This window comes from Vombatus ursinus, unplaced genomic scaffold (genome assembly GCF_900497805.2).
Source record: "Vombatus ursinus unplaced genomic scaffold, bare-nosed wombat genome assembly UNPS02014832.1, whole genome shotgun sequence".
Lineage (NCBI taxonomy): Eukaryota > Metazoa > Chordata > Mammalia > Diprotodontia > Vombatidae > Vombatus > Vombatus ursinus.
In genome coordinates this window covers 67423374-67450461 of record NW_020954610.1, presented here as the reverse complement: position 1 = coordinate 67450461, position 27088 = coordinate 67423374, and the positions used below count along the sequence as shown (strand labels likewise).

The window sequence follows — 27088 nt, the reverse complement described above, 5'->3', positions numbered from 1 at the left end:
GTTTTAGTTTCCTCGTTGGTAAAATGAGGAATGAGAAAGTCGGAAGAAACAACTTCTAAGGGCTTCTCTCCTTCCCCCTAGCTAGAATGTTCTCTGAAAATTGCTCTAAATTATTTTTTTTTGAACACTGGAAAATGTCATAATGGGTGGCTGTAACTCACAATGGACGGCTGTATTCAAAATCAAGTTCCTGGAAATGAGTCACAGAAGTCAACAATTAGCTTTACAGTGACATTTTAAAGAAATGTCAACTGCACCTCTGATGCACCTGTTTTGTTTGGCACTGAAGGTATTTTCTAATGCAACCTATTCTCATGAAGAACATGTTTATTTACTCCCTTCCTGCAATCAGTAGAAAAGAATGTTTTCTAACTGATGCTATAATGGATGATTTAGGTCAGGAAGTATGACCTAAAAACACCTAAAAACAAAGTCAACGGAACGCTTGTTTTTCAAAAGCCAGGGAGACGGGTTTTACCGAGCCAGATGAAGAACAGCTTCCACAACATTGGAGCCTTCCTTCGCGCTTGTTTCACAGAACAAGGCGCCATAGGTCTGGGGAGAAGAAACACATTCAACAGTTACACGGAAGGTCAGGCCTTTCTAGGAATTTTAGCACTTTAATCAAATAAATCCTTAGAGAAACTAACTTTATCTGAATACCTGCCCATAAATTTCTTGTTTCAGTTTTTAAGGGATGACTATAATTTGCTAAAGATTTTGAGGAATATCAGGGTTATATGGATTACAGACACAGTTATATGGTCTGAGTGCTGGAATTAAGTGCCAGAAGGAAAAGACCTGAGCTCAAATCCAAACTTATAAACTTATTAGCTATGTGACCCTAGGAAAGTTATTTAATTTTTCTTGGCCTCAGTTTTCTTCATCTGTAAAATGAAGATAATTGCACCTGTCTCAAAGGGTTAGTGTTAGGGATCAAAAGTGTTTTGCAAACATCAAAGTTATGTAATTATTATCATTATCATTATTATTATTATTATTGAGGAGGAGGAAGAGGATATTCTATAAGAAGAAAAAATTTGGTGATCTTTTCTTGGGCTTTAAAATTTCCATTCCCAGGATTCTCATATTTGAAACCTCAGGGGTACCTCAGACTCTTTTCCTCACTGTCATGTCATATACCCCCATCAGCTAGTAAGTTCTCTCAATTTACTTTCGCATCTCCTGCATCCATCTCCTCTTCCTAACTCCCACTGCCAGCACCCTATTATGGTCCATGACTGAAGCAGCCTCAACACACTTGCTCGCCTCCCCATCCTCTCTCCCCAGCAATCCATCCTTAAAACCAGTGGCAGAACCTTTCAATAAATAAATATTTATAAGCACCTACTATGTGCCAGACACTGTGTTAAGTGCTCTTTCACAGAGTCTGGGAGTTTGAAGAGATTGATCTAAGCATAGAAGGAAAGCCCACAATAAATAACAGAGGTGACACTGACCATCGAACCTCTGTATGCAGACGTCCAAGGAGGGAGAACCCAGCACTTCTGAAAGCAACTCATTGCACTTTTATATCCCATGGTCTAGCATGGTACCAAGCACATAGTAGGCTCTTAATAAGTCCTTGCTGATTGATCAGAATAGCTTTAATTGTTAAGAAGTTTCGGTAGTTGGTTTGGAGCCAAAGAGAACATTATAAACTGTACAACAGTGATCCGTGTTTGTGTTCTTTGCTCCCTAAGGCCAAGGCATAACGCCTCTCAATGTATCTTTCCCAGTGCCTCTCTATAATACAGCAGGTCAAATACCTGAGTCTTGTTTTTTGGTTAAATACTATGAGATCCTTCAGCTAGGTCTCATGAACTCCAAGTCCTTCACCATTCTGTTAACCTTTCTCTGAACACTCTCTCTCTAGCTTACCAATGTCCTTAAGCTGTGATGCCCAGCACTGAATGTAGTACTCTGGATGAGGTCTGACTGGGACAGAGTCGAGTTCTCACCTCTTAATTCCTGGAAGCTCAAGATGACATTATGCTTTCTTAAGCACAGGTCATGGCATCGCCACTGCATATGTTCACTGATTGCCTTCTGCCTATCAAATAAAGCTTAACTTTCTTTTCTTAGTATTCAGGGTCTTTCACAAACCTATATCACTTTATCTTTCCAGCCTTATCTCATATAACCTGTCCTTCAGGCCCTCTTTGCTTTGGACTATTTCTATCTGCTGAGCAAACATCTTGTTTTGGCTCACGATGTTCCTTCTTCCTGAAAAGTTCATTCTCAACTTGAGTAGTGGATAGAATACGAGACTCAGAATCATGAAGATCCACATTCAACTTCTTACTCAAATAATTACTGTGTGACCTTGGGTAAGTCATTTAATTTTTCTCAGTCTCCATCTTATCATCTGTAAAATGGGGATAAGAATAGCTGGTTCATGGGATTGCTAGGAGGATCAAATCAAATGAGATAACATGCATGAAAGTGCTTTACAGAGTGCTGGCTGAAAATATTGATGTTGTGGTTGATATTATTGATATATTGTTGTTGAATTCCTAGGCATTCTTTAAAGCCCAAGTCAGATGTTTTCTCCTTGCATGAAACCTCTTATTTCTGCTTCCCATTTGGCAATACCCTTATCCCAATTAGACTTCTCATATACAGCATTTGGTTACTTTTTAGCAGATTGCAAGCTTCTTAAATGCAGAGACTTTTTTTGTTGTTGTTGTTCTGATTTTGTATCTCCAGCACCTAGCAAAGGGTCTTGAACATAGCTGGTGCTTAAAACAGGGTATCCCAAAGTTTGGTGCCATTTTAAGCTATTAACAATTAAAACTGTGGGGCAGCTAGGTGGCACAGTGGATAGAGCACTGGCCCTGAAGTCAGGAGGACCTGAGTTCAAATCCGGCCGCAGACCAAACACTTGACACTTACTAACTGTGTGACCCTGGGCAAGTCACTTAACCCCAATTGCCTAAAAATTTTAAAAAAAAATTAAAACTGCACTAAGACTTTTGGGACACACTCAATATTACTAATTCACTGGCAAACCACATACTTATCATGTAAATTTGGACAGAAGACAATGACCTGTGTTTGTGTTCTTTTTTTTGTTCTCTTTTGTGTTTCTCTCTCTCTTTTTTTTTTTTGCTTCTCTTTTCCCCCAAATGCTGATATTTCTCTAAACCTCACAGTTTATAAAGTACTTTTCTCACCACAACCCCTCTGAGATAGTTATCAGAAGGATCATTTTATAGGTGAGGCAGCTGAATGAAGCTCATAAAAAGTGAGTTGTCTTGCCCAAGGTCACATGACTAGTAAGTAGCAGAGTCACAACTCCAACAAAGGACTCCATGTTGGACTTTTCTGCTGTGGTGCTCTGCCCCAGCAACAAAGCCTCATAGTGCGTAGGTAAGTAACCAGTGGGAAATTGCTACTGGCAACTGTCATAGGATTGCTTCCTTCTTCGTATTTGCATCCCCAATGCATGGCACACAGTAGATTCTTAATAAATGCTTGCAAATTACTATTCAGGGATACTCGGGAGAGTTAAAGGAAGGGCTAGGAATCCACATCTTTGCTCTCTCAAATTATTTTCTTTGATAGGCTTCAGTCAAAACGCTACACTCTCTCCCCCTATGCAATCAGTCTTCTTTACCTTCTGTTTACGTTCTTCAAGGGCAGTTAGGAGGTACAGTGCTAGTCCCAAAGATTTATCTTCCAGAGTTCAAACCTACCCTCAGATACTTATTAGCTGTGTGACCCTGGGCAAGTCACTTAACTCTGTTTGCCTCAGTTTCCTCATCTGTAAAATGAGCTGGAGAAGGAAATGGCAAATCACTCTAGTATCTTTGCTAATAAAATGCCAAGTGGGATCACAAAGAGTCAGATACAACTAACTGACAAGACAACAACAACAAATGTTGCTGAACTACTGTTTGTTTCCTTTATCATGCAATCTGAATTACTAAAATTCTTCCTCCCACACTGAACATCTAGGGTGCTGTGTGTCTACTATGCTTATTGGTCAGGAGTTAACTCAGGGTTCTCCATCTCCTCATTTGTAAAAATGAATTAAGTGATGTCCTAAGGTTACTTCCTGCTTATGGCCCTATGATTTAGTAGCCTAGAGGATATCAAAGTCAATAAACAAGCATTTACTAAGCAAGTACCATGTGCCAAGTACTGTGTGCAAAAAAAAAAAAAAAATGAAACAATCCCTACTCACAATGAGTTTACATTCTAATGAGTCAGTCTAGAGAACTGATTGAAAACTGTTTTATGTACAAGACACCAGAGTTCTGCCCTGAGTGAGCAAAACAGAAAGAAGATTATCAAGAAAGATTGGAAATCTGACTCAGAGCACAGCAGTGTGGATCCATAACAGCTTGAAATGACATCCACATATGTACGTACTGAATTCAACATTTTGTTGACACTCTGGGCGGTCTCAGTTGTATTCAGTTTGCTTAGGCCATCATGTGCTTAACCATGACCTAAATGGGTTAGATAATCTATGCTTTTGCATCTAGATTGAAGATCTCTTGTAATTTGTATTCATTGTTGATCTTACCATGGCCAGTTTTTCTCCAAAATGTTTTGGCACACATTGCTGTCCCTGGGCCAAAGCTGCTTCACAAAGATCTGCCTTATTTCCCACCATCATAATTGGAATTGTTTCATGCGCTGCATCCTACAAAAGGAAAGAAAGGGAAAAAGAGGGAGAGGGAAAGGGAGAGAGAAGAGTCAGGGGAATCTTTTATATACAAACTTCTACTCTTTATGTAGTACTAATAATAAAGGTGATAGGCATTAGCATAATTGCATGTTTACAGCTAAAAATCTAACTTCTTATTTTAAATGCAAAGGAAACAGCAAGCAAAGACTAATTCAAGAAACATCCCTGCATTTAAATATTAAATTGGGCTGTGAGTCACACAGTAACTACTTGGAACCTCTGCTTCAAACAATAGTAATTAGATGGCAACTCCCATTAAAGCCAATACATAATATACAATCAATCTCGTAATTACCCTGTGACATCAATGGAACTGGAATTTCATACTTAACTACCATCTAGTTCATGGGGACAAAAAAAAAAGAAACAAAGGAACACCTCAGAAAACAGAGTACTAATGGTCATAATTTGTTCTTACACAGAAACCACTATTCAGGGTAATGGGTTGAGATAATGTACAAAAAAGCTTTCTGAAAACCTTAAAGCACTTTATATAACATTTTCTATTATCATAGAATCTTCAAGTCACAGGATATGTGAATTAGGTACACTAACCATGAGTTCCACTTGGATTATAAGCTAAGGTTGTATACAAGATGTCCCAAAAGTCCTAGTATAGTTTTAAGCTTTAATAGGTTATAACTGCACTAAGACTTTTGGGACACTTTCTACCATATAAGTGTGCACACATACACATAGATATAGTCATATTCTCTTTCACACATACATACATACATACACACACACAAATTTGGATATTTCCCTATGGTTCCTATATCATACACCTTCCTAAACTACCCAACGGCAGAAACTATTTGGGATCCTATATATCTAAGGAACCACAGAGTCAGAAGGGGGCAGGGAGAATAGTTACACTGTATCACTCAAACATGCCAACCCTCTATATTTGAAGTCTGATATTTCCCTATAAATTCATTTGAATAAGGATATATCAAAAGCCTTCAATGTTTGGTTTTTTTTTTCCCTTTGCCAGTAGAGCAACTAAGCCAAGTGCTTCAGAAACTTGCTACTACATAATCCGTTTTTGCACCAATACGTCCTCACTCTGTGGGATCCCACAAACCCGGATGAGTTTTATGTACTCAGCTCTTATCATGTTAAGAACAATCTAAGAGTCCTGGACTCAGATTTGTAAGAAAGAAAGGAGCCACAATAAGATCATCCCAGATGGACTGCAGGCTGCATCGAGCTAGGGTTCATATTTGTTCTTAAGAGTAGGCTGAAGTTCAGGGTAGGGGAATTTGAAAAGCCATACAGTTCAGTTCAAGTTCAAATACAGTGACTGGAGGCCACCAAGCATTTGATACCACTTCTAAATGCTGCAGCAAAAGGAGCCCTAAGGGAGAAATAGAAAGCAAGTGCCAGGCAAATCCACCATCACACTTGATCACTACCTCCTTACAGACTCTGATGGAAACAGACCCAAACCCTGAACCCAAGAGCACTGGGAATAGCAGTATCTCCCAACCACCAGAACTGCTTCCAGCTTAGGCCCCCACAGCCATCACTGAGAGAAGAGATCATTTTGGAGAAAGGGCCCAGCTTCCTTATCAACCCCAGCAACTGTTGACCAAATGCCAGCAATAAGCTGATAAGCAGGAGCCCTAAAAGTGACAGCACCCCATCCCCCAATCAGACCACCAGCCCTGCTTCCAGCCCAGTCCTCATAGGCATCATCTGAGGAATCAATTACTGCCAAGAAGGGGCCAGCGATCCCCATCAACAGCAGTCAAGGCGGCCTAGCCATGCCTGGAGAGAGAGGGAGGAGGCAGCAGGTGCCAACCAAATCAAACCACCACCACCCTGACCATCATCTCCCTTCAGACCCCGAGACAGACAGCCCAGGAATTTGAATCCAAGATCCTTGGGAATAGCAATGCTTCCAGTGTCTGCAGATATCATTCTGGGAAGCAGTCCTTAAGGAGATACACCCCAGCAACTGCCCCTGCAAGGTATTAGTCACAGCTCCTGAAAATCCAGAAGAGAAAGCTCTTACCACCAAAGTGCTTGGCACTATCAAATGGTTCGATATCAGAAACTGATTAACCTAATCAGTGGAATATTATCATCAACGGAAATGACATCACAGAAGAGCCATTATTAGCATTTGCTTTATGATATCTGCTGTATCCCAAGGACCATGGGACCTTTCACTCTGACTTACAGCTGCAATCTCCCCCATTAGAATGTGAGCAGGTTGAGAACAGAGACATTCTTACTGTTCTATTTATTTCCTTTAGCACAGTGCTTTGTACTCTGTAAGCACTTAATAAAGGTGTCATTCATTCATTCACTCATTCATTCACAGTTCCCTGTTACTGATAAGGCCCACTGTCAAATACGGCCCCAACCAACTTTTATGTATTTTGTTTTCCACTAATCCCCTGAATAAAACTTTTTGCCTTATCCATAATGGTTTACTCATTTCCTTGAACTGGTTATGTTTTCCCTTTTCTCCAGCTTTGCTCAGTGTACCTTCTATCTGTAATGTTCTTTCAACCAGCTTTCTAAATCCCATGCACCCTTCAAGGTCCAGACCAAACGTTACCTCCTCTGTCAAGATTTCTATCACCAACCTGGCCCAGTAGGAACCTTTTTTCTTCTACAATACCTGAAAAGCAGATTAGTGTACTGCAAAGAACACTAAATTTGATTTTGTTTTTTGCTTTCTTGGTGAGGCAATCGGGGTTAAGTGACATGCCCAGGGTAACGCAGCTAGTAAGCGTTGTGTGTCTGAGACTGGATTTGAACTTGCATCCTCCTGACTCCAAGGCTGGAGCTTTATCCACTGCGCCACCTAGCTGGCCCTAAGAACACTAAATTTGGAATGACTCAAGTCACCCCAAAAATGAGTAGAAAGACACAGGTCTCAATCATAGAACCATCATTTAATGCTTAAAACCTCTGAAACTTTGTTCTCTCTTCTGCACAATAAGGATGAAAAGGATGCCTATACTTTATACCTAAAAGGATTTATGTCAAATATCAACTAAGAATGTATAGAAATCCCTGTATAAATATTAGCTACTAAAGCTATTTGCTATACTACTCCTTGAGCATTTATTGCATTTTCTTATATTATTGGTTTTTACACATAAAAGACTTGTCTTTCCAAATGAAAGATTATACTAGGGGTGGGGAACCTGCAGCCTCAAGGCCACACGTGGCCTTGTAGGTCTCTGGGTGCGGCTTTTTGACTGAGTCCAAGTTTTACAGAACAAATCCTTTTATTATGAGGATTTGTTCTATGAAATTTGGATTCAACAAAGGGCCGCACTTAAGGACCTAGAGGGCCACATGTGGCCTCAAGGTCACAGATTCCCCACCTCTGGTCATCATACACACCTTTTACATCTTTGGATCCCATATGACTCCCTACCCCCCTTAGTACTCCATAAATATTTAATTACTGTTAAGTCATCAGATGAATGAATGGTTCCAAAAGCAGATTGGATCTGAAATTTGATTTAAGGTTTTGCAATGCAAAGACTACTTCCTATCAACACCCAATGAAGTTATTAATTTATATAGACTAACCAACAGTAACATATGTATTACATTACGTTCTTTACCCCTTTCCAGTAAATCAAGATACCAAATTCTATATATCTTCACCTAAGTCATTCAGGTTCTATAAAGCAAGACAGAATGCTTTCAAATTGGGAATCATAAGAGAGAGGCCAGCAGATCAGTCATTTTTCTGATGGATAAATCAGATGTCATATTGTAACCAATTTCATCCCCAGCTACAAATACAGGCAGTGATCTTTGATGAAAAGTTATCCCCTTTCACATTCTAGTTATAGCCTGGGGAAACAGTAGTGCTGCCAACTTGGTAACCTACTTAAAATGTGTAAATATTTAACAATGATGGCAGCTAAGAGTCAGGAAAAATCTTCAGCCATTTAATGTCTGAACTGTTTTAAATACTCCAGTTGACCTCAACCACTTTGCATGTGTTTAATCACAGTTCAAACAACTATTTGGTAGGAAATGTCTTTCTGGGTTTTGTTAGCCTTGTGTGGCCCCTCAACTTACGGGCACTTCACTGTTTATGACATATTCAAAACTTGATGGGAACATATTATCAGTATTCCATCCACTATTCTACCCTGATTTATCCAGGCCTTCCCATTCCATCTGACTTTTATCTATGTCTTTCCATTAACTTCCAAACTAGAATCTTCCTACTATGTGCCTAAGCCTGTCTCTGGTTCTCTCATTACTTCATGAATAACCTCACTGAACTCATGCTATCTCTATGCTATGCTGTTCCTCATTCTCACTACATGACCAGTCTACCTCCTTTTCTGAATATAAATGTGCCTGATGACATCTATTACGTCACTCCTTGCACGTGAATCGTTCCTGGTAACATGCTGATGCCTATTCACTAGGATAACAAATGTACCTTCCATTGTTCTTTTGGTCACTTGCAAATTTTATTCCTCTGAAAACCTATTTTTCCATGAATTATGGAAGAGATATAATGGGAGATATTGGAAATCATGGGAGAAAGATTGACATTAAAAAGATGACTTTTTGCAGAGGTGGACAATGTGAGGTCTTTTAGTAACATCAGTTTCCCAAATATGATCCAGCCTGGTATCTTCTTTTTATTCAACTCAAGACCATAGCTCACTGGTCCTCTGCAGTAGCTACTCATGATATAACAACTACACACCAAAAATTGGGGACCAAAAATTTCAATAACTTTTAGTCTACCTTTTGTCTTTGTATCTTTTCACAGACTGCATCCTTATGCCTAGAATCTACTACCCTCCTCACCTCCATCTTTGAGGTCCTCTGGTTTCCTTCAAAACTCCATTCAAAAATTTTAATTCAAAATTCAAGGATTGCTCCTGACCCACCTTCGCTCTCAGCTGCTACTAGTTCTACTGGATAATTTTATTTGCTTTGCATATATTCTGTATTTGCTTAGACACATACTTGTCATTTTCCCCAATAACATGCGAGCTTCTTGATGACAGGGAATATTTCATTTTTTTTCTTTTTACCTCCAGAACTTATTTCAATCCCCAGCACATAGTAGCTGTACAATAAAGACCTTATTAGTACTCTGGAATCATGGATGGTCATTGCATTGATCATAATACTTACAACTTTCAAATTTGTTTGTCTTTACAATGCTTTAATTGTATAAATTGTTCTCTTGGTTCTGTTTATTTTATTTTTCATCAGTTTATAGAAAGTCTTCAGAATTGTTCATTTTTATCTCTTCATATGTGTCTTTCAATCTCTCTTTTAAATCATCTATTTCCTTGTTTCTTATAGCATATTCATACACCACACTTTATTCAGCTGTTCCTCAACTGCTGGGCAACTTCTTAGTTCATGGGTTTCTTGCTACCAAAAAGAGGTGCTATAAACATTTTTATGCATAAAGGACTTTCTCCTCTTTCTTTGATCTGTTTTGGGTGTATGCCTAGCAGTGGTATAGCTGTGTCAAAAGGCATACACTATTTTCTTCCTAACTTTTAGTGACATTGTGTGTAATTAAATCCCCTTCCAGAATTGTTTTACCCATTCACAAGTCCACCAACAGTGTCTCACTGTGCCTTTTCCCCATAGCCCCTCCAACATTTGTTATTTTCCTTTTTATATCATCTTTGACAATCTGATGGATATGAGGTGAAATCTCAGAATTGCTTTAATTGGCATTTCTCTCAAAGTGGTCTGAAGCAATTTTTTTCCCCATACAGCTATAGATAGCCTAGGTTTCTTCCTTTGAGAAATGTCTGTTCATATCCTTAGACCATTTATCAAAGGGTGAATGTCTCTTATTCTTATAAATATAAATAAATTATGGAATATGAACATAAATAAATTATCTTGGAAATGACTTTTATCATAGAAACTTGCTGCAAAGATATTTCCCAGTTGTTTCTTTTTTAATCTTAGCTTTATTGAATTAGTTTTTTTGAAAAAAAAACTTATTTTTATATAATCAAAATTACATATTTTATTTTCAATAATTCTTTCTATCTTTTATTTTGTCATGAACTTTTCTTTTACCCATAGAATTGATAGCACCATGCAATTTACAACTAACAGACAGAAGATTGATTTAGGGTCCAGAATCAGACATATTTGTGAATGCAGCCAATGAGATTCATTTTGTTTGACTATGTAAATTTGTTACAAAGACTTTATTTTTCTCCTTTTTTTTTCAGTGGGGTAGAAAGGCAAGAAAGTAGATTTCTAATTTAAAAAACACTTAAAAAGAGGTGGGGTTCTACAGGTAAGAAATATAAGCATGTAACTGTCAGGTGAGTTCACTGAATTGTCTAATTGTTTTACTTTGTTACAAGACTGTTTGGGGTGGGGAGAATCTGGAAATGTTTGTAATGAAATACAAAAAACATCAATAATTCTTTTAAAAATAGCTTACTGAACTACCTTAGAATTAAGCTACTGCTTATAGATAAGATCCAATAGTTTAAGATTATACTCCAGGCAACTCGGTTCTACTCATCAACTATGAGAGGCTATGCAATTCACAACTTTGTGCTTGTTCTCATATGCAGAATGGATCAACCCTTTCCCACTGAGCTTCAAGGAATGCTGTGAGACAATATAAAAATAAAAGGAAACACTTCAAGAGTAAAAGCACCACATCAATTCAAAGAACAGTACTATATTTTCATTAAGTTTCTTTCCTGTTTCATTGTAACAAAAATAGGCAGTTTAATATTTTTCAACTCATATTGCTATTCACAATTAATTAGTCCTCACAGCACCCCTTGGGGGGAGGTTGATATTCCAATTGCATTTTAACTAGGAGGCAACAAGGTTTAATGACAAAGAGCAAGTTAGTGTTTGACTTGTAAACCATGACAGCTACTAGTTATTTTGAAAAAAGCTAGGTGGTACAGTGGCTATCCTGCTGAATATGGAGTCAGAAAGACTTAAGTTCAAATTCAGCCTCATACACTTGCTGTGTGATCTTGATTAAGGGTATGATCCCTTATGCTTCCTGATTCAGTTTTCTCATCGGTGAAATGGGAATAATGATAGCACCTACCTTCCAGGGTTATTGTGAAAATGCAGTGAGATAACATTTGTAAAGCATTTTGAAACTTTAAAGCATTATATGAATACTAGCTATTATTAATGTTAATAATAGTATGTTAATAGTATCATATTATTTCCATATTATATCATGACCATTATAATATATTATAATCATAATAATATGATAATATAATATAATTATAGTATATAATTATATATCATATATTGACTGTGTTCATAAAATCCATGTTTCTTGCTGGACCCTAAGTCCATCACCTCTCCGTTAATAGTAAATAGTATACTGCTATCAGATCCATGGATAGAAGAAAAATTCACAATCAAACAAGAGATAGAGAGGATCACAGAAGATAAAAATGGTTATATATAATATAATCATTATAATAGTATATGTGTTTGTCATTATATAATTATATATTGCATGTTGTATAGATAATTATATAATAAGTATGTGGTATACATTATATAACTAATTATATAATATTAATTTATTTTAATTGTGGCTTCCCACCCTCATGTCTGGAATATCTCTCCCTCCTAACTTTGCTTTCTGTTTCCTTGGCTTCCTTCAATGTTGCTGTTCGGCTGTGTTCGGCTCTTTGTGCTTTCATTTGGGGGTTTCTTGGCAAAGATACTGGAGTTTGCCATTTTCTTCTACAGATGAGGAAAACGAGGCATAGAGCGTTAAGTGACTTGCCCAGAGTCACGCAGCTAGTAAGTGTCTGAGGTCAGATTTGAACTCAGGAAGATGAATCTTCCTGACTCTACACCCAGCTCTCTCTCCACTGCACCACATAGCTACCCTCAAGACTCAGCCCAAATCATGCCCCCTGGAGTAGGCTTTTTCCCCAGTCTCCAAAATAACTAATTCCTTTCCCTCTGGGATTACCATATGTATACACTGCATAAATCTTCTCTCTACCTTGTTATTTACATGTTATCCTCAAGGGCAGGGATTGTTTTTGCCCTTCTTGCGTCCCTAGCATTTAGCACAGTGCCTGGCACAGATTTAATACTTCATAAATGTTTATTTACTAGCTGCCATTTAGCAACCTCTGTCAACATACTTAATTTCTTTGACATTTATTAAAAAACTAGAGAAGACTTATTATTCAAAAATTAATGACCGTCATTTTGTTTAGATAAATGATACTGAGCTACAAATGGGACTCAAGGTGTATCTTTTGATACAATTTTAATGGTGTATCCAAACTGATCAGAAAAAGTCATCTCCTTCAAATGTTTTTTTTTTTTTAAGAATAAAAAAGACACAAGGAAACAAACAAAAAAAAAACATGCCAAGTTCACAAGTTGAAATAGGGCTTCCAGTTCATTCAAAAAGATGAAACTACTGAAGACAATTGTTATCCACAAGGATGAATACAGCTGGAAAGACCAGTGTGTGACTAAATAGTCTTTCCATACTGCTGAGAAATAAAGGCAATCTTTTGGTTTGTGGCTGCTATTGCAGGTCACCTAAGACTGTTCTCTGAGGGCTTTTTCAGACATGCATCCACTAGTCTGAAGGGTAACTAGTACTTCTAGCCATCTTCTGACATGGAGGTAGCAAGAAATAATACTGAATTCCAACTCTAACCTCACCCCCTTGAGATATCATAAAGGGTATGTATCTTCAAAGCACAGAATTGTTCCCAGAAGCTCCCAACATCATAGGTTTGATGAGAATCTGCCCAGCCTTCTGGAAAGAAAAGGCCAACCCCATTAAATGCCACTCAGAACTCTTGACTATCAGATTTATGCTCCATCTGGTAAGATGATTCTCATCCATTACATGATATTTCAGTGGAACAGATTGAAAATGAAATTTCTCAAGGTTTTATCTTTGATGTTGGCCTTTTGGAGCTGGGTTTCCACAACAATACATTTATATATGTGATATATATCTGTCTACTTCCCTTTACTCATGTGGTCCCCGCCACCCCCCGCCCAGTTTAAGACCTCTTCAGTTGGTTGGTTGTTTGCACTCCAAATGTTCATATGAACTACTTATGCCCAACTCGTGGTAGAGTATTCTGAGCTCGTATCAGTCTGATTAACTATAATCGAATGCATTGTACCTTGACTCCATCATTTTGGTCCTCTTTGAGGATGAAGGACAACAACCAGGACCTCATCACATTCCACCTGAATGCCTACTCGGGTATCCCTGTCCCAAGTCTCTCCTTTCTCCAATCTAACCTCCACTCAGATGCCAAAGTGATTTTCCTTAAGCTTGAGTCTCACTCTACACTTCCCAGCTGAGTAAACTCCAGTGGCTCTCTGTTACCTTGGGAATAAAATAAAAACTATGTTTACCATTTAAAGTCCCTCACAACTTAAATCTACCTTTTTAGACTTACTGTGTGTGTATATTCACATATATTCATACATATTCATATATATTCACATATACATATATATATTCACATATACATATATTCACATATATAGATATATTCACATATATATATGTGAAAAATAAAATTTCCCCTCAGGCACTATAGTCAAGCCACACTGGCATCCTTGCTGTTTCTCACCCATGACACTTCATCTCCTATCTATGCCTTTTAACAGGACTGCCCATACCTAAAAAGTATTCCCTCCTCCCTTCTTCTGCCTCAACAAAGGAATCTTAGCTTCCTTCAAAGCTCAGCTTAAGCACTAGTTCCTAAATGATTCCTTTCCAAATCCCTTTTGGTGGCTAGTGCTTCCCTTCCCAAAATCAACTTTTGTTTATTTTGTGCAAGCTTACAAAAGCTCTCCCAATTTAAGCTATTAAAGCCTAAAACTGCACAGAGACTTTTGGGATAACCTGAATGTACATGTTGTCTCTCTGACTAGAATATAGGAATATGGGTTCCTTGAAGGCAGGTTGGCTTTTTTTTTTAACTCCGTATCCACCATGCCTAGCATGGGACCTGGCCCACAACAGGTATTTGAAAAACATTTGTTGACTGACTGAATCTTACCTGAATTGTATCTACCCATTCTCGTACATTTAGGAAGCTTTTCTCACAGGTCACATCATATAACAGCAGAACACCATCTGCTTTTCTAAAGTAGGATTTAGCTATACTTCGGAATCTTAAGGGAAAAAAGAACAAGAAATATACATAAGCAATGGTTCTGATAAGTTAATCTGATGCTCTCACTTCTTACTGACCATTCAGTCTACTTCTTTTATGTTAAAGAAAGGCCTTCCTTGTAGAAACAATTTTTTCTCTTTTTTAAAAAAAACTTAAATACACAATAAGAAAAAGAAACATATTATAAACTTAAATACTAAAACTTAAATATAAAATAAGAAAATTTTAAAAACCATTGCCATGTGCACAGCAGAACATAAGAGATGATTCAAAATAGACAGCAATAGATTTCCATTTTAAGATAGCCTATATAATGAATACTACACATCGTATTCTCAGCTGTCCGTCTTTGCTTCCTTGTTAGTTTTCTTTTGTTCTCTGATGCGTGCTTTTTACTTTATTCTTCCCGCACCTTCCTCCCCGCCCCTCACCAGAAGGCTACAATTAAGCACAGATATATTTGTGTATGAGTGTGTGCATGTATGTGTATATATATATATGTACATATACATGTATATATACATGTACACATACATACATGTGTAATACATATATACACTTATATACACACACATATACTTAGATATGTATAATCATACTCATATTTAGATATATCCACTCATATACATCTATGTAAGGCAGTACTATACTTGTTTGTCCTCTGTTCCTCTGCTAGTGGATAATGTCTTCCTTTATAAATACAAGTCTTTCCCTATTTTTTAAGTCTATCAACTCATCATTTCCTATACCACAGCAATATTCCAACCTTATACTGTCTAGTTATTTTAAATAGTCTAAAACAACATTGATTAATATGGCTCACTTACAGTGTAGTTTCTCTATTTTTATCTTCTCATTAAATCGATTTTAGCTTTAACTTTGTCTGAGATCATGATTACTACCCCTGCTTTTTTCCCTCATAAATTCTACTTCTGGTCTTTATTTTATGTTTGTGTGTATCTCCTATTTCCTATCCTTCCTGACTTTTCTACTTTACTTCTACTCACTAACTTGGCCTCCTATTATTACTTAACCTACCCCCCTACCTTTCCCCTATATCTTAAAATCCCTCCCTTATCCTCTACCCCCTCCCTATCCACTTAATCTTTTATTTCTTTCTGAATTTAGAACTTTTATACTCTTCTAGATACATAAGTATCATTCTCTCTTTAACCCATTCCCAATGAGAGTAGGGTTCCAGAACTGTCAGCCCTCCTCCCCCATCCTCTGTGTCAGTTCTTCCTCTCACACCCCATTTGTACAAGATAATTACTCTTTTTACCTTTCCCTAGAAGGTTTACTTTGTAGTATCACGTTATCCTCAACTCTACCCCAATCTTCTTTTGAACTACCCAATTACTAATAACAATCTTAGACATATGATTTACATTTCCTCATATAAAAAGTAAACAGTATGTCCTTATTGAATCCCTTATAATTAGTCTTTGACGTTTACCTTAGATTTCTCTTGGAATTTATATGCCAAATTTTCTATTGATCTCGGGTCTTTTTGCAACACAATCCTAAAAGTCTGGCAATTCATTGAATATCCATTCTTTTTCATTCAGGATTATGCTTAACTTCACTGGGTATAATATTTTTGGCCGCAATCCCAGTTCTTTTGCTCTTTGATATATAGTGTTCCAAAATCTGTGGTCTTTTAGGTCTTCTATGATTCTCACTGTGGTTCTGACATATTTGAATTGTTTTTTTTTCCTTGTTGCTCATAATATTTTATTCTTAAGCTGGGAGTTTCAGAATTGAGCTATGATATTCCTGTAGGTTTTCCTCACAGGATCTCTTTCAGGTGGTGATTGGTGTATTTTTTTTCTATTTCTCCTTTTCCCTCTTGTTCTAACACTTCAGGACAATTTCTTTAATTATTTCTTATATTACTGTATCAAGATTCTTTTTTTTTATCGTAGCTTTTAGGTAGTCCAATAATTCTTATGTTTTCACTTCTTGATCTGTTCTCCAGATCAGCTGTTTTTCTTATGAGATGTTTCACTTTCTCTTCTATTTTTTCATTCTTTATATTTTATTTTATTATTTCTTGATCTCTTGTAACTTCGCCGGCTTCCCCTTGCCTAATTCTAATTTTCAAGGAGTCATTTTCTTTCTTAAGATTCTGGATCTTCTTTTCTAGTTGGTTGACTTTCTTTTCGTAATCTTCTTCTTTTTCTTGAATTGTTATTTTTTTAATTTTCCTCAATCTCTCTCATTTGATTTTTAAAGTCTTTTTTAAGTTCTTCCATGAATTATTTTTGGGCAAGTGACCATTTTATGCTACTCTTTGGGGCAGGAGTCTTTTTGTTTCAATATGCTCCTCTGAAGATGAAGTCTGGTCTTCTCTGTTCCCATAGTAACTTTCTGTGGTTGGATTCTTTCTCCTTTGCCTACTCATTTTTTTTAATTTATAGCAGTTTGTTATTGTAACCACCCCTAGTCCTGGGGTATAGGGGATGGTGTCTCTGGCCTCAGGTTCTCCTTCAGTTCTCCCCTCTGGCCTGGAACCAAAATCTAGGACTCTGCCCTCCTATACGTGCCCACAGGCAGCAGTGTCCCTACCCCAAGGCTTTTGCATTCACTGGGCATGTGCTGGTTCCTTCTCATCCAAGGCGAGTCTGGGCAGCACAGCTGGGCCTGGCATCCCTTATCAGCAAAGGTTCCCTCAATCTTCCCCTGCTCAGATGTTGGACTTCCAATACGGTCTGGCAAGTGAGACCGAGGTTACCTCCCAACCCAGCTAGCCCGAGGACTCCTTGGCTTGCTGTTTCAATAGAACTAGCCTGGAGATGTTTACACTTCACAGGGACCAAACCTCTGTCCTGTGACTTTTCTTCCTGTTGCCCCAGGAGGACCACTGTTCTGCCCCAATTCTTGTTTATTTTTACCACTCTATGTTCAACCTGAGGCGTTGCTTTGTCTTGTTTGTAGGGGAAATCTGGAGAGTTTAGAATTTCTGGCCTCCTCTGCCATCTTCCCAGAATCCTCATCCATAGAAACAATTTTTAAAAAGCATGTGGCCTGCAAAACAGCCTCTAGTGCTGGTGCTTCTCAATGTCCAAAGAGGACAGGATAAAGGTATGGCCATTCTAGTGGAAGTCACAGGCAGAGGTGCTTCTGGTCAGAGTTTTCGGCACTCTATACTCCCATGCACTGAACCTGATGCCACAGGAGTAAGGTAAGTGGGTTTGAGACAGAGGAAGTTAGAGGGTGTTGAGTATTAAAAGGAAGAAGAGGGTTAGCAGGGGTTGGTAGGGAGAGATAGCTCCTAAGTGACATGTCTTAGCTCTGCTTCCACATGTGATACTGTTAGAATTTCATGCAGATTTGACATAGCTCACATCTGAAAGACTACCTTAGTTATACATCTTTTAGCTTGAATTCTAAAAAGCCCAGTCTGCTTCAGATGAGCTGATGAGTTTTATTCCCAGAGAGGCTAGACAGGATAAGAAGCTCCTTCCTAATGCTTTTTAGTCAATGGCAATGAACATGCATTACAAGTCCTACAGAAATAGGTCTGTGCTGATGAATGTCTCTGCCTTTGTACAGAGAAGAGCTGAAAGGTTCACTTTCTTCAATGAAGTGAAGTCAGAATCTTCATTGCGTCATGGAAAATACATCATTTTTAATCTTTCACAGCTAAGCAGCTGCCCACATTAGCATTTCATAAGAAAAAGTCACCTTGCTTGAATCTTTCTTTAGGAAAAAAAAAGGATATTCTGGAGCCTTCTTAACCACACAAACTGAGGAGTTGCTAAAAGTCTCTTCATCTGCCAAATATAAAAACGAAGAGGAAGAAGGGTAGGGAAGAGGGAAAAAGGATTGGAATACGGAGAAAATAGTAACCAGACTTCCAATGAAACTGGAGAATATAAAAAAAAATGAGCAAACAATCTAGTAAATATTTATCATCTTTCATCACAAATTCTCCATATAAGTATGAAATCTGTGAATGGCACTTGCCTCTCTTGACCAGCTGTATCCCAGAGCTGTAAGACTGTAGGCTCTCCATCCACAATAAGAGTCTTCATTTGAAAATCAACTCCTTTAAAAGAAGCATAAGGGCTGAGAGTAAGAAGTCAATATTTCCATTTATTTTGCTTTTAAAGACTTCTTCAAGATGTGACAAGCATCTATATCACCCCAACATCATGTGAAAGTAAAATACAAAGTCATTCATAAAGATGACTCCATTGACCTAATCAGTATAGAACACTTTTGAGGTGTATTTCTTTCCAATAGTGATGATGGATAAGCAATAAGCCATACACATTCTTGCCTCATTTCCCATTCTGATCTAAGACTGGCTGGGGCATGGGTATACTCCATGGCTATGGGACAAAAAGGTTTTTGTGCCAACATAATTAGTTAATTTTGAGCTAGACTCTTCAGGCTTGATTCCACTATTAAAACACACTCTAGTGACCTGAATTAAACATTAAAATACCATTATGAATTACATTGAAATGAAATTTTAGCCTTGTACAATGGAATAAACAATTTACCTTATTCTATCAAATAAAATATAAATAGATTGATAAAGTCAGAAAGAAGTACAAATTTAGGAAAAAGATAAGCTCAGTTTTGGATATACAGAGTTTGAGGAGATAGTGGAACTATTTTACAGGCAGTCAAAGATGGAAGTATGAAACTAGAGGTGAAGGGCTAGAAACACAGGTTTGGGAGTCATCTGAACAGAAATAATAGTTGAAGTCAGGGGAATGTATGAGATAGCTAGGAGTGTCAAAAGAGACAGAGACAAAAGAAAGAATCTTAATAACTGCCAACCTTAAGCAGTCAGGAAAATGACAAAGCCAGTGAACCAGGCAGAGGTAGAGACATAAAAGGAAAATGAGAAGAGGATGATGGGTCAGATGCCAAGGGAGAAGAAAACTATTTAGTAGATTGGACAGGGTAAAAGTATGAAATGCTACAAAGAGGTTATGAAGAAGGCCTTTGGATGTGGTGCTTGAATTTGGTGACATTGGAAAGGGCAATTTTAAAATTTAATACCAATGTCATGGAAGCCCAGTTATAAAAGGTTACGGGAAGATTGAGTGGTCAGGAGAATCATAAAACATAGAAAACTTTTTGAAGAAGTTTAACAAAGGAAGGTAGGAAAGAGAGATTGAATAATAGTGAGATGAGTTAGGATTAAGAAACTCAAGCATATTTGCAGGCATATGGCTACAGAAAGCCTAAAAGGGATCATGAGATCATAGATTTTTAGCTGGAAAAGACCTATGAGACCAAAAATTACACACACACACACACTCACGCATGCACGCACATCTCTCATTTTATAGATGAAGAAATTAAGGCCAAGGGGAAGTTTGGAATTAATAAGGGTCAATCCCAAAGAGCAGGGGGTGACTGGGTTGCCAAAGAAGATTGAATAAGCCCAGTTGAGAATCAGAGCAGCTCAAAGCTCCCATGCCCTTTAGAAATCAAGTAGGCATATGAGTCATCCCAAGGCTTTGCTAAGGATCACACAGATGGTAAGTGTCTAAAGTAGGATTCTAACTCAAATCTTTCTGACTCCAAGTCCACTGTTCTATTCAGTATTGGAGCAAGGACCCGGAGAAGGGAGGGTAGAATAGGATTCAAGGTTCAAGTAGAGGAATTAACCAGGGCAACAATTCTTTTATGACCAGACCAAAGAAAGATAGTAAGCTATGATGCTGAGAAATTTTGAGAAACATGGAAAGATTTTGAGGGAAGGTTATCAACCTCCATGAAGAAGAAGGCAGGTAAGTCGTCTACCTGACTGTGCAGAAATGTGGGGATTTGGTTGAGGCCATAGGAATGAGAGAAAGGCTTGGAACAGTCAGTCGTAAATTGGACAGAGAGTTTATAAGAATAAAGGATGATGACTAGTGAATAGCAGGGAAGGCATTACAAATGGCACCAAAATTTGTAACAGATCCAATCTATAGCAACACAGAAGTCTAGAAATAAAAAAGATGGTCAGGGTTACCCAGAAAGAATCTCAGGAAATGTGGCAAGTAGGATAGTAAGAAAGGAACACAGGAACAAAAGAAATGTTCACTGTGTAGTCAGTGTTTGGTATATGGAGGTGAGTGAAAACAGACTAGTAGAAGCAAACTGGAAGAAGGGGGAGGGGGTGAATCAAGAGAACAGAGGTCATCATTAGGGAAAATAATAGGCTAAAAGTGAGAGTCCAAAGAATAGAAAATTGTGGCCAGGGAGTAGAATTTCAAATTTCAGGATTATGAAGATGACACCTTTCTGAGAGGCAGCAAGGACCAATACATGATAATGATCGCGTATAGCTGAAGTACAATATACAATCGTTTGATTAGAGGAGGCCCAAGTATTTAGTGTCTGGGTTGTTGGAAGAGCTTCAATATGAATTCTAACCCTTAAGTCTGATACCAGGGAGTGGAGTAGAGAGAAAGACTTTGGGCCAGGAACTGAATTCATTGAGAAAGATGAGAGAGTAACCAAGAAGTCTTTAGAGACAGGAACATAGAGGAAGGGATTATAGAAATAAGATACCATGGACTTTATGGACTTTAATGGAGGATAAATGGTTACAGCTACGATGGAAGAGAAAGATGGTCTGGAAGTGAGAGTGAAGAGTAGAAAGTATGCCAACCCCTCCTCTCATCTGGCCATATGAATCTGGGAGAGATCTCTTGAGCTTTGGAGTTGTGAGCTTCAATGAATGAAGCCAATGGGATGTCCGTGCTAAGTTTGGAATTAGTAAGGTCAATCCCAAGGAGCAGGGGGTGACTGGGTTGCCAGAGAAGATTGAACAAGCCCAGGTGGCAATCAGAGCAGGTCAAAGCTCCCATGCCACTTAGAAATGGACTAGGCATGTGAGTCATCCCTGTTCTTTCAGCCTGGGTGAAATAGAAACCCAGTCTTAAAAAATAAAAGTAAAAGAGAAGCATTCTGCAAAGTATAGTAATTTTTGGAGAACAGGAAGGGGTTCCAAGGATTTTCTAATGTATTTTGCACATATGTAATCCCCATAAGAAGTTAAGCAAGAAGTTTAGGAAAGCATTCTTTTTCATCAGCAATTAAAACAGGAAATATACCTAGAGTGGCACCGGTGTTTCCTCGAAATTCATTCTTACAAAGCCTCATGAGAAAACTGGACTTCCCCACAGCAGCATCTCCAGCAAGAACAATTTTATATGCCTTGTCTGAGCTAGGATATTTACGGTTGCCATCAGCCAAGTTTGCCTAAAAGAAAATTCAGGATGAGAAAATTTTAATTACTTTTTGTCCCTTATATTCCTAGTTTGTATCAGGAAATAGAAAATTACCAAAGGGCATGAAAAAAAGACATCCCACAAAAATAGTACTTACCTGTGGTGAGAGGGCTGATATAGGCTTTCTTGCAGAAGTACCCAAGTTCCCTTCAGCAACAGATTCTGAGGGTTTCCAGCCTAATATTGTACTGATGCTGTCAGAACCATAGGCTTCTTCATCTCGTATCTCTGGAACCTGCCCCAAAAATATTATTTTTAGAAATGAAAAAGATGTATTTAAACAAAAAGATACACCATACAAACTGCATTGGATGTCATTAAGCAGCATGTGCCAATCTACTATGGAAGTCAAGAATGCTCAACTGTGCCAATCCAGTAAGGAAGTCCTTCTTAAGCCGGGGAGAGAAATTGTACTGTTTTATTGATCCCATTTAACATTTATAACTTCATTAAAAACCCCTTTGGTTCCTGTGAACTCTTGAGGCTAGTTAATTTCAAAGAGAGGGTTAATTTTTCTTTTCATCAAAGGTCTTAGAAGATCAATCATTTCCAGGGCTTACATCTGTATCAGACGCATCACCCCCAAAGCTCTCCTGCGTGCACTGTGACCTTTGAAAACTCCTTTGATGCTTGTCTTCCACCTCAAAATCATATTCATTAGAATCTCTCAAAGTCGACAGGCCACTGTCAAAGCAGCTCTCAGGCAGGCTATCAACCTCATAGTTCATCCTCTGCATTGGATCGCAAAGGGCTAATGAATCACAATCCTCATCCACGTAGGAAGAACGTGATGACCTGATGATAAATAGGAAAGAAAATACGGGGTTTAATGAAGAGTTCAGAATGCTCAAAACAGGTTAAGCAGTACCAAGAAAGTAATTTCAATTGTGGAGACTATAAGATCTCTGTTTTCCTTTTGCAAAGTAAGTAAAAAAGTAAAAAATAATATCACCCACCTCCACGAATTGTTGTAAGCATCACATGAGATATTAAATTGTGGAACACTTAGCACAGTGCTATTTAAATTTTAGCTATTTGTTATAATTATAATTATTATTATTATTATTATTATTATTATTACTATTAAACAAGCTCAAAAGTCTTTCTCATATGTGTTGTTCCATATGGCCATAGAGATCCCTTCCCAAATATCAGGTGTCATTATTTTGGCAAAATCTATATTTGCAATTCTGATCTAAGGACTTTACAACTCCAATGTAATACCCCACTGCCTCCTCAAATTTAACAAGTCTAAAAATAAGTTCATTACACACCTTTCCCTCTACATCTGCTTTCTGTTTCTACCATTTCTGCCTCGGGTATTTTATCCAGGTTTCCGTGTTTGGAATGTTAGTGTTATCAATGACTCTCCCTTATCTCTCAGTTCTCATATCTATTCAAGTCCTAAGTCTAATCAATTTCATATCTTCAGCATCTCTGGAATCCATCTTCTAATCTCTATTCTTATAACTACCACCCTAGTATAGGCCCTCACATTAGTACTTCTAAGATTCTTGTTATATCTTCTTTGCAGATAATTCTTCTACTTTCTCCCCCGCCCCCCATCTACCCTCCCTATTAGTGCCAGAATAATTACTTACGTATAGATTTGGTCATGTTACTTCTTTGACAGTAGGGAGATGCTGGAAATATTTGAGCAATCTATATGACATTCATGGAAGTCAACAACTGACACCAGCCTGCCACTTCAGCCTTACCTCAAATTATTCCTTTCAACACACTCCAATTATGCCCACCGACAAATAGAGCAGCCCAATTGAACAACTCTGCTTCCTACCAAACTAAGCTCTGCCTCTTATTACTACCTTGACTGTACTCATATTGTTCCATAGACCTAGAATGCCCTCCTTTCCTCTGCTGAATTTCTACTCTTCCTTTAAAGACTAAATTAAATGCTACATCTTCCAGGAAGACATTCCTGATCTTCCCATACTCTTCTCTCACCATTAGTAACAACTCACTCCCTCAGACCTCTCTCACAGGTCTTTTTCTTTTGTAATTGTATGCATTATAGTCATTTGCCTAACATCTCCCGTTATATTCAAGTCTCCCAAGAAGTGGAGGCCATGTCCTAGCTGAACTTTATTTCTTTTTTTTAATCTTCTTTTATTAATTTATTTTGATTTAATCAATAATCACTTCCATATGCTTTTGAGTTTAAAATTTCCCCCCCTTCCTTCCCACCACCCTCCCCAAGATATAGGCTATACATTTACATTCATATTAAACATATTTTCACATTAGTGATGTTGTAAGTAGAAATTAAAACCAATAGGAGGAACCATCAGAAAGAGGAAACAAAACTCAACAGAAGAGAAAAAAAAATAGCAATTCGACTTGCATAGTTCTTTCTTTGGATGTCGATAGCAGTTTCCATCACAAGGCCTCTGGAGATGTCTTAGATCCTTGTATTGCCAGGAAGGGTTAAGTTTATCAATATTAGTCATCACACTGTTATTGTGTACAATGTTCTCTTGGTTCTGTTCACTTCACTCAGCATCAGACCATACAAGTCTTTCCAGATTTTTCTGAAGTCAGCCTGTTCATCATTTCTTATAGCACAATAGTATTCCATCACATTCATATACCACAGCTTGCTCAGCCATTCCCCAGTTGATGGGCATCCTCTCAATTTCCAATTCTTTGCCACCACAAAAAGAGCTGCTATGAATATTTTTGTACATGTAGGTCCTTTTCCAGTTTGTGTGATCTCTTTGGTATATAGCCCTAGAAGTGCTATTGCTGGGTCAAAGGGTATGCACATTTTTGTAGCCCTTTGGGCATAGCTCCAAATTGCTCTCTGAAATGGTTGGATCATTTCACAACTCCACCAACAATGCATTAGTGTTCCAATTTTTCCACATCTTCTCCAACATTTATCATTTTCCTGTTTTGTCATGTTGGCCATTCTGATAGGTGTGATGTGGTACCTCAGAGTTGTTTTGATTTGCATTTCTCTAATCAATAGTGATTTAGAGCGTTTCTTCATATGATTATAAATGGCTTTAATTTCTTCATCTGAGAACTGTCTGTTCATATCCTTTGATCATTTATCAATTGGGGAATGGCTTGTATTCTTATAAATTTGACTTAATTCTCTATATATTTTTAAAATGAGGCCCTTATCAGAGAGACTGGTTATAAAAATTCTTTCCCAACTTTCTACCTTCCTTCTAATCTTAGTTACATTGGCTTTGTTTGTGTAAAAACTTTTCAATTTAATGTAATCAAAATTATCTATTTTGCTTTTTGTAATGTTCTCTATCTCCTGTTTGGTCATGAATTCTTCTGTTCTCCATAGATCTGATAGGTAAACTATTCCTTGCTCTCCCAGTTTGCTTATAGTATCAGCCTTTATATCTAAATCATGTACTCATTTTGACTTTATTTTGGTATATGGTGAGATTTTGGTCTATGCCTAGTTTCTGCCATACTCTTTTCCAGTTTTCCCAGCAGTTTTTTGCAAAGAGTGGGTTCTTATCCCAGAAGCTAGGGTCTTTGGGTTTATCAAATAATAGATTACTATAGTCATTGACCACTGTGTCTTGCATATTTAACCTATTCCACTGATCCACCACTCTATTTCTTAGCCAGTACCAAGCAGTTTTGATGATTGCTGCTTTATAATACAATTTAAGATCTGGAATGGCTAGGCCACCTTCCCCTGCATTTCTTTTCATTAGTTCTCTTGATATTCTGGACCTTTTGTTCTTCCAAATGAATCTTGTTATTATTTTTTCTAACTCTATAAAATAATTTTTGGTAGTTTGATTGGTATGGCACTGAATAAGTAAATTAGCTTAGATAAAATTGTCATTTTTATTATATTAGCTCGGCCTACCCAAGAGCAACTGATGTTTTTCCAATTATTTAGATCTGACTTTATTTGCGTGAAAAGTGTTTTGTAATTGTGTTCATAGAGTTCCTGGGTTTGTTTCAGGAGGTAGACTCCTAAATATTTTATAATGTCTACAGTAAGTTTAAATGGAATTTCTCTTTCTATCTCTTGCTGTTGGGCTTTGTTGGTAATATATAGCAATGCCAATAATTTATGTGGGTTTATTTTATAGCCTGCAACTTTGTTAAAGTTGTTTATTATTTCGAGTAGTTTTTTACTTGATTCTCTGGGATTCTCTAAACATAACATCATATCATCTGCAAAAAGTGATAGTTTTGTTTCTTCTTTGCCTATTCTGATACCTTCAATGTCTTTTTCTTCTCTTATTGCTAAAGCTAACGTTTCCAGTACGATGTTGAATAACAGTGGTGATAATAGACATCCTTGTTTCACCCCTGATCTTATTGGAAATGCTTCTAGCTTGTCCCCATTACATATTATGCTTGATGAAGGTTTTAGATAGATGCTATTTATTATTTTAAGGAAGACTCCATTTATACCTATGTTTTCTAGTGTTTTTAAAAGGAATGGGTGTTGTATTTTGTCAAAAGATTTTTCTGCATCTATTGAGATGATCATGTGGTTTCTGTTAGTTTTATTGTTGATATAATGAATTTTGCTGATAGTTTTCCTTATATTGAACCAGCCCTGCATTCCTGGTAAAAATCCTACCTGGTCATAGTGTACTATTCTTGTGATAAGTTGCTATAATCTATTTGCTAATATTTTGTTTAAAATTTTTGCATCTATATTCATCAGAGAAATTGGCCTATAATTTTCTTTCTCAGAATTTTTACAACCAGTCTCTCTGATAAGGGCCTCATTTTTAAAATATATAGAGAATTAAGTCAAATTTATAAGAATACAAGCCATTCCCCAATTGATAAGAGGTCAAAGGATATATGAACAGACAGTTCTCAGATGAAGAAATTAAAGCCATCTATAGTCATATGAAAAAATGCTCTAAATCACTATTGATTAGAGAAATGCAAATCAAAACAACTCTGAGGTACCACATCACACCTATCAGAATGGCCAACATGACAAAACAGGAAAATGATAA

The 27088-nt window shown here is 37.5% G+C and overlaps 1 protein-coding gene across 1 annotated transcript in view; it reads right to left on the bottom strand.

The window, feature by feature from the left end:
* The window catches only part of LOC114025601 (ras and EF-hand domain-containing protein-like), a 107309-nt gene that overhangs the window by 15685 nt on the left and 64536 nt on the right, over positions 1 to 27088 (bottom strand). The window contains exons 10-16 of the mRNA XM_027839079.1: positions 22667 to 22901; positions 22204 to 22341; positions 21930 to 22077; positions 18829 to 18910; positions 14743 to 14857; positions 4535 to 4654; positions 479 to 555 (exon numbers count right to left, since the gene is read on the bottom strand). Coding sequence (XP_027694880.1) covers positions 479 to 555; positions 4535 to 4654; positions 14743 to 14857; positions 18829 to 18910; positions 21930 to 22077; positions 22204 to 22341; positions 22667 to 22901 — 915 coding nt within the window. The remainder of the gene's footprint in view (positions 1 to 478; positions 556 to 4534; positions 4655 to 14742; positions 14858 to 18828; positions 18911 to 21929; positions 22078 to 22203; positions 22342 to 22666; positions 22902 to 27088) is intronic.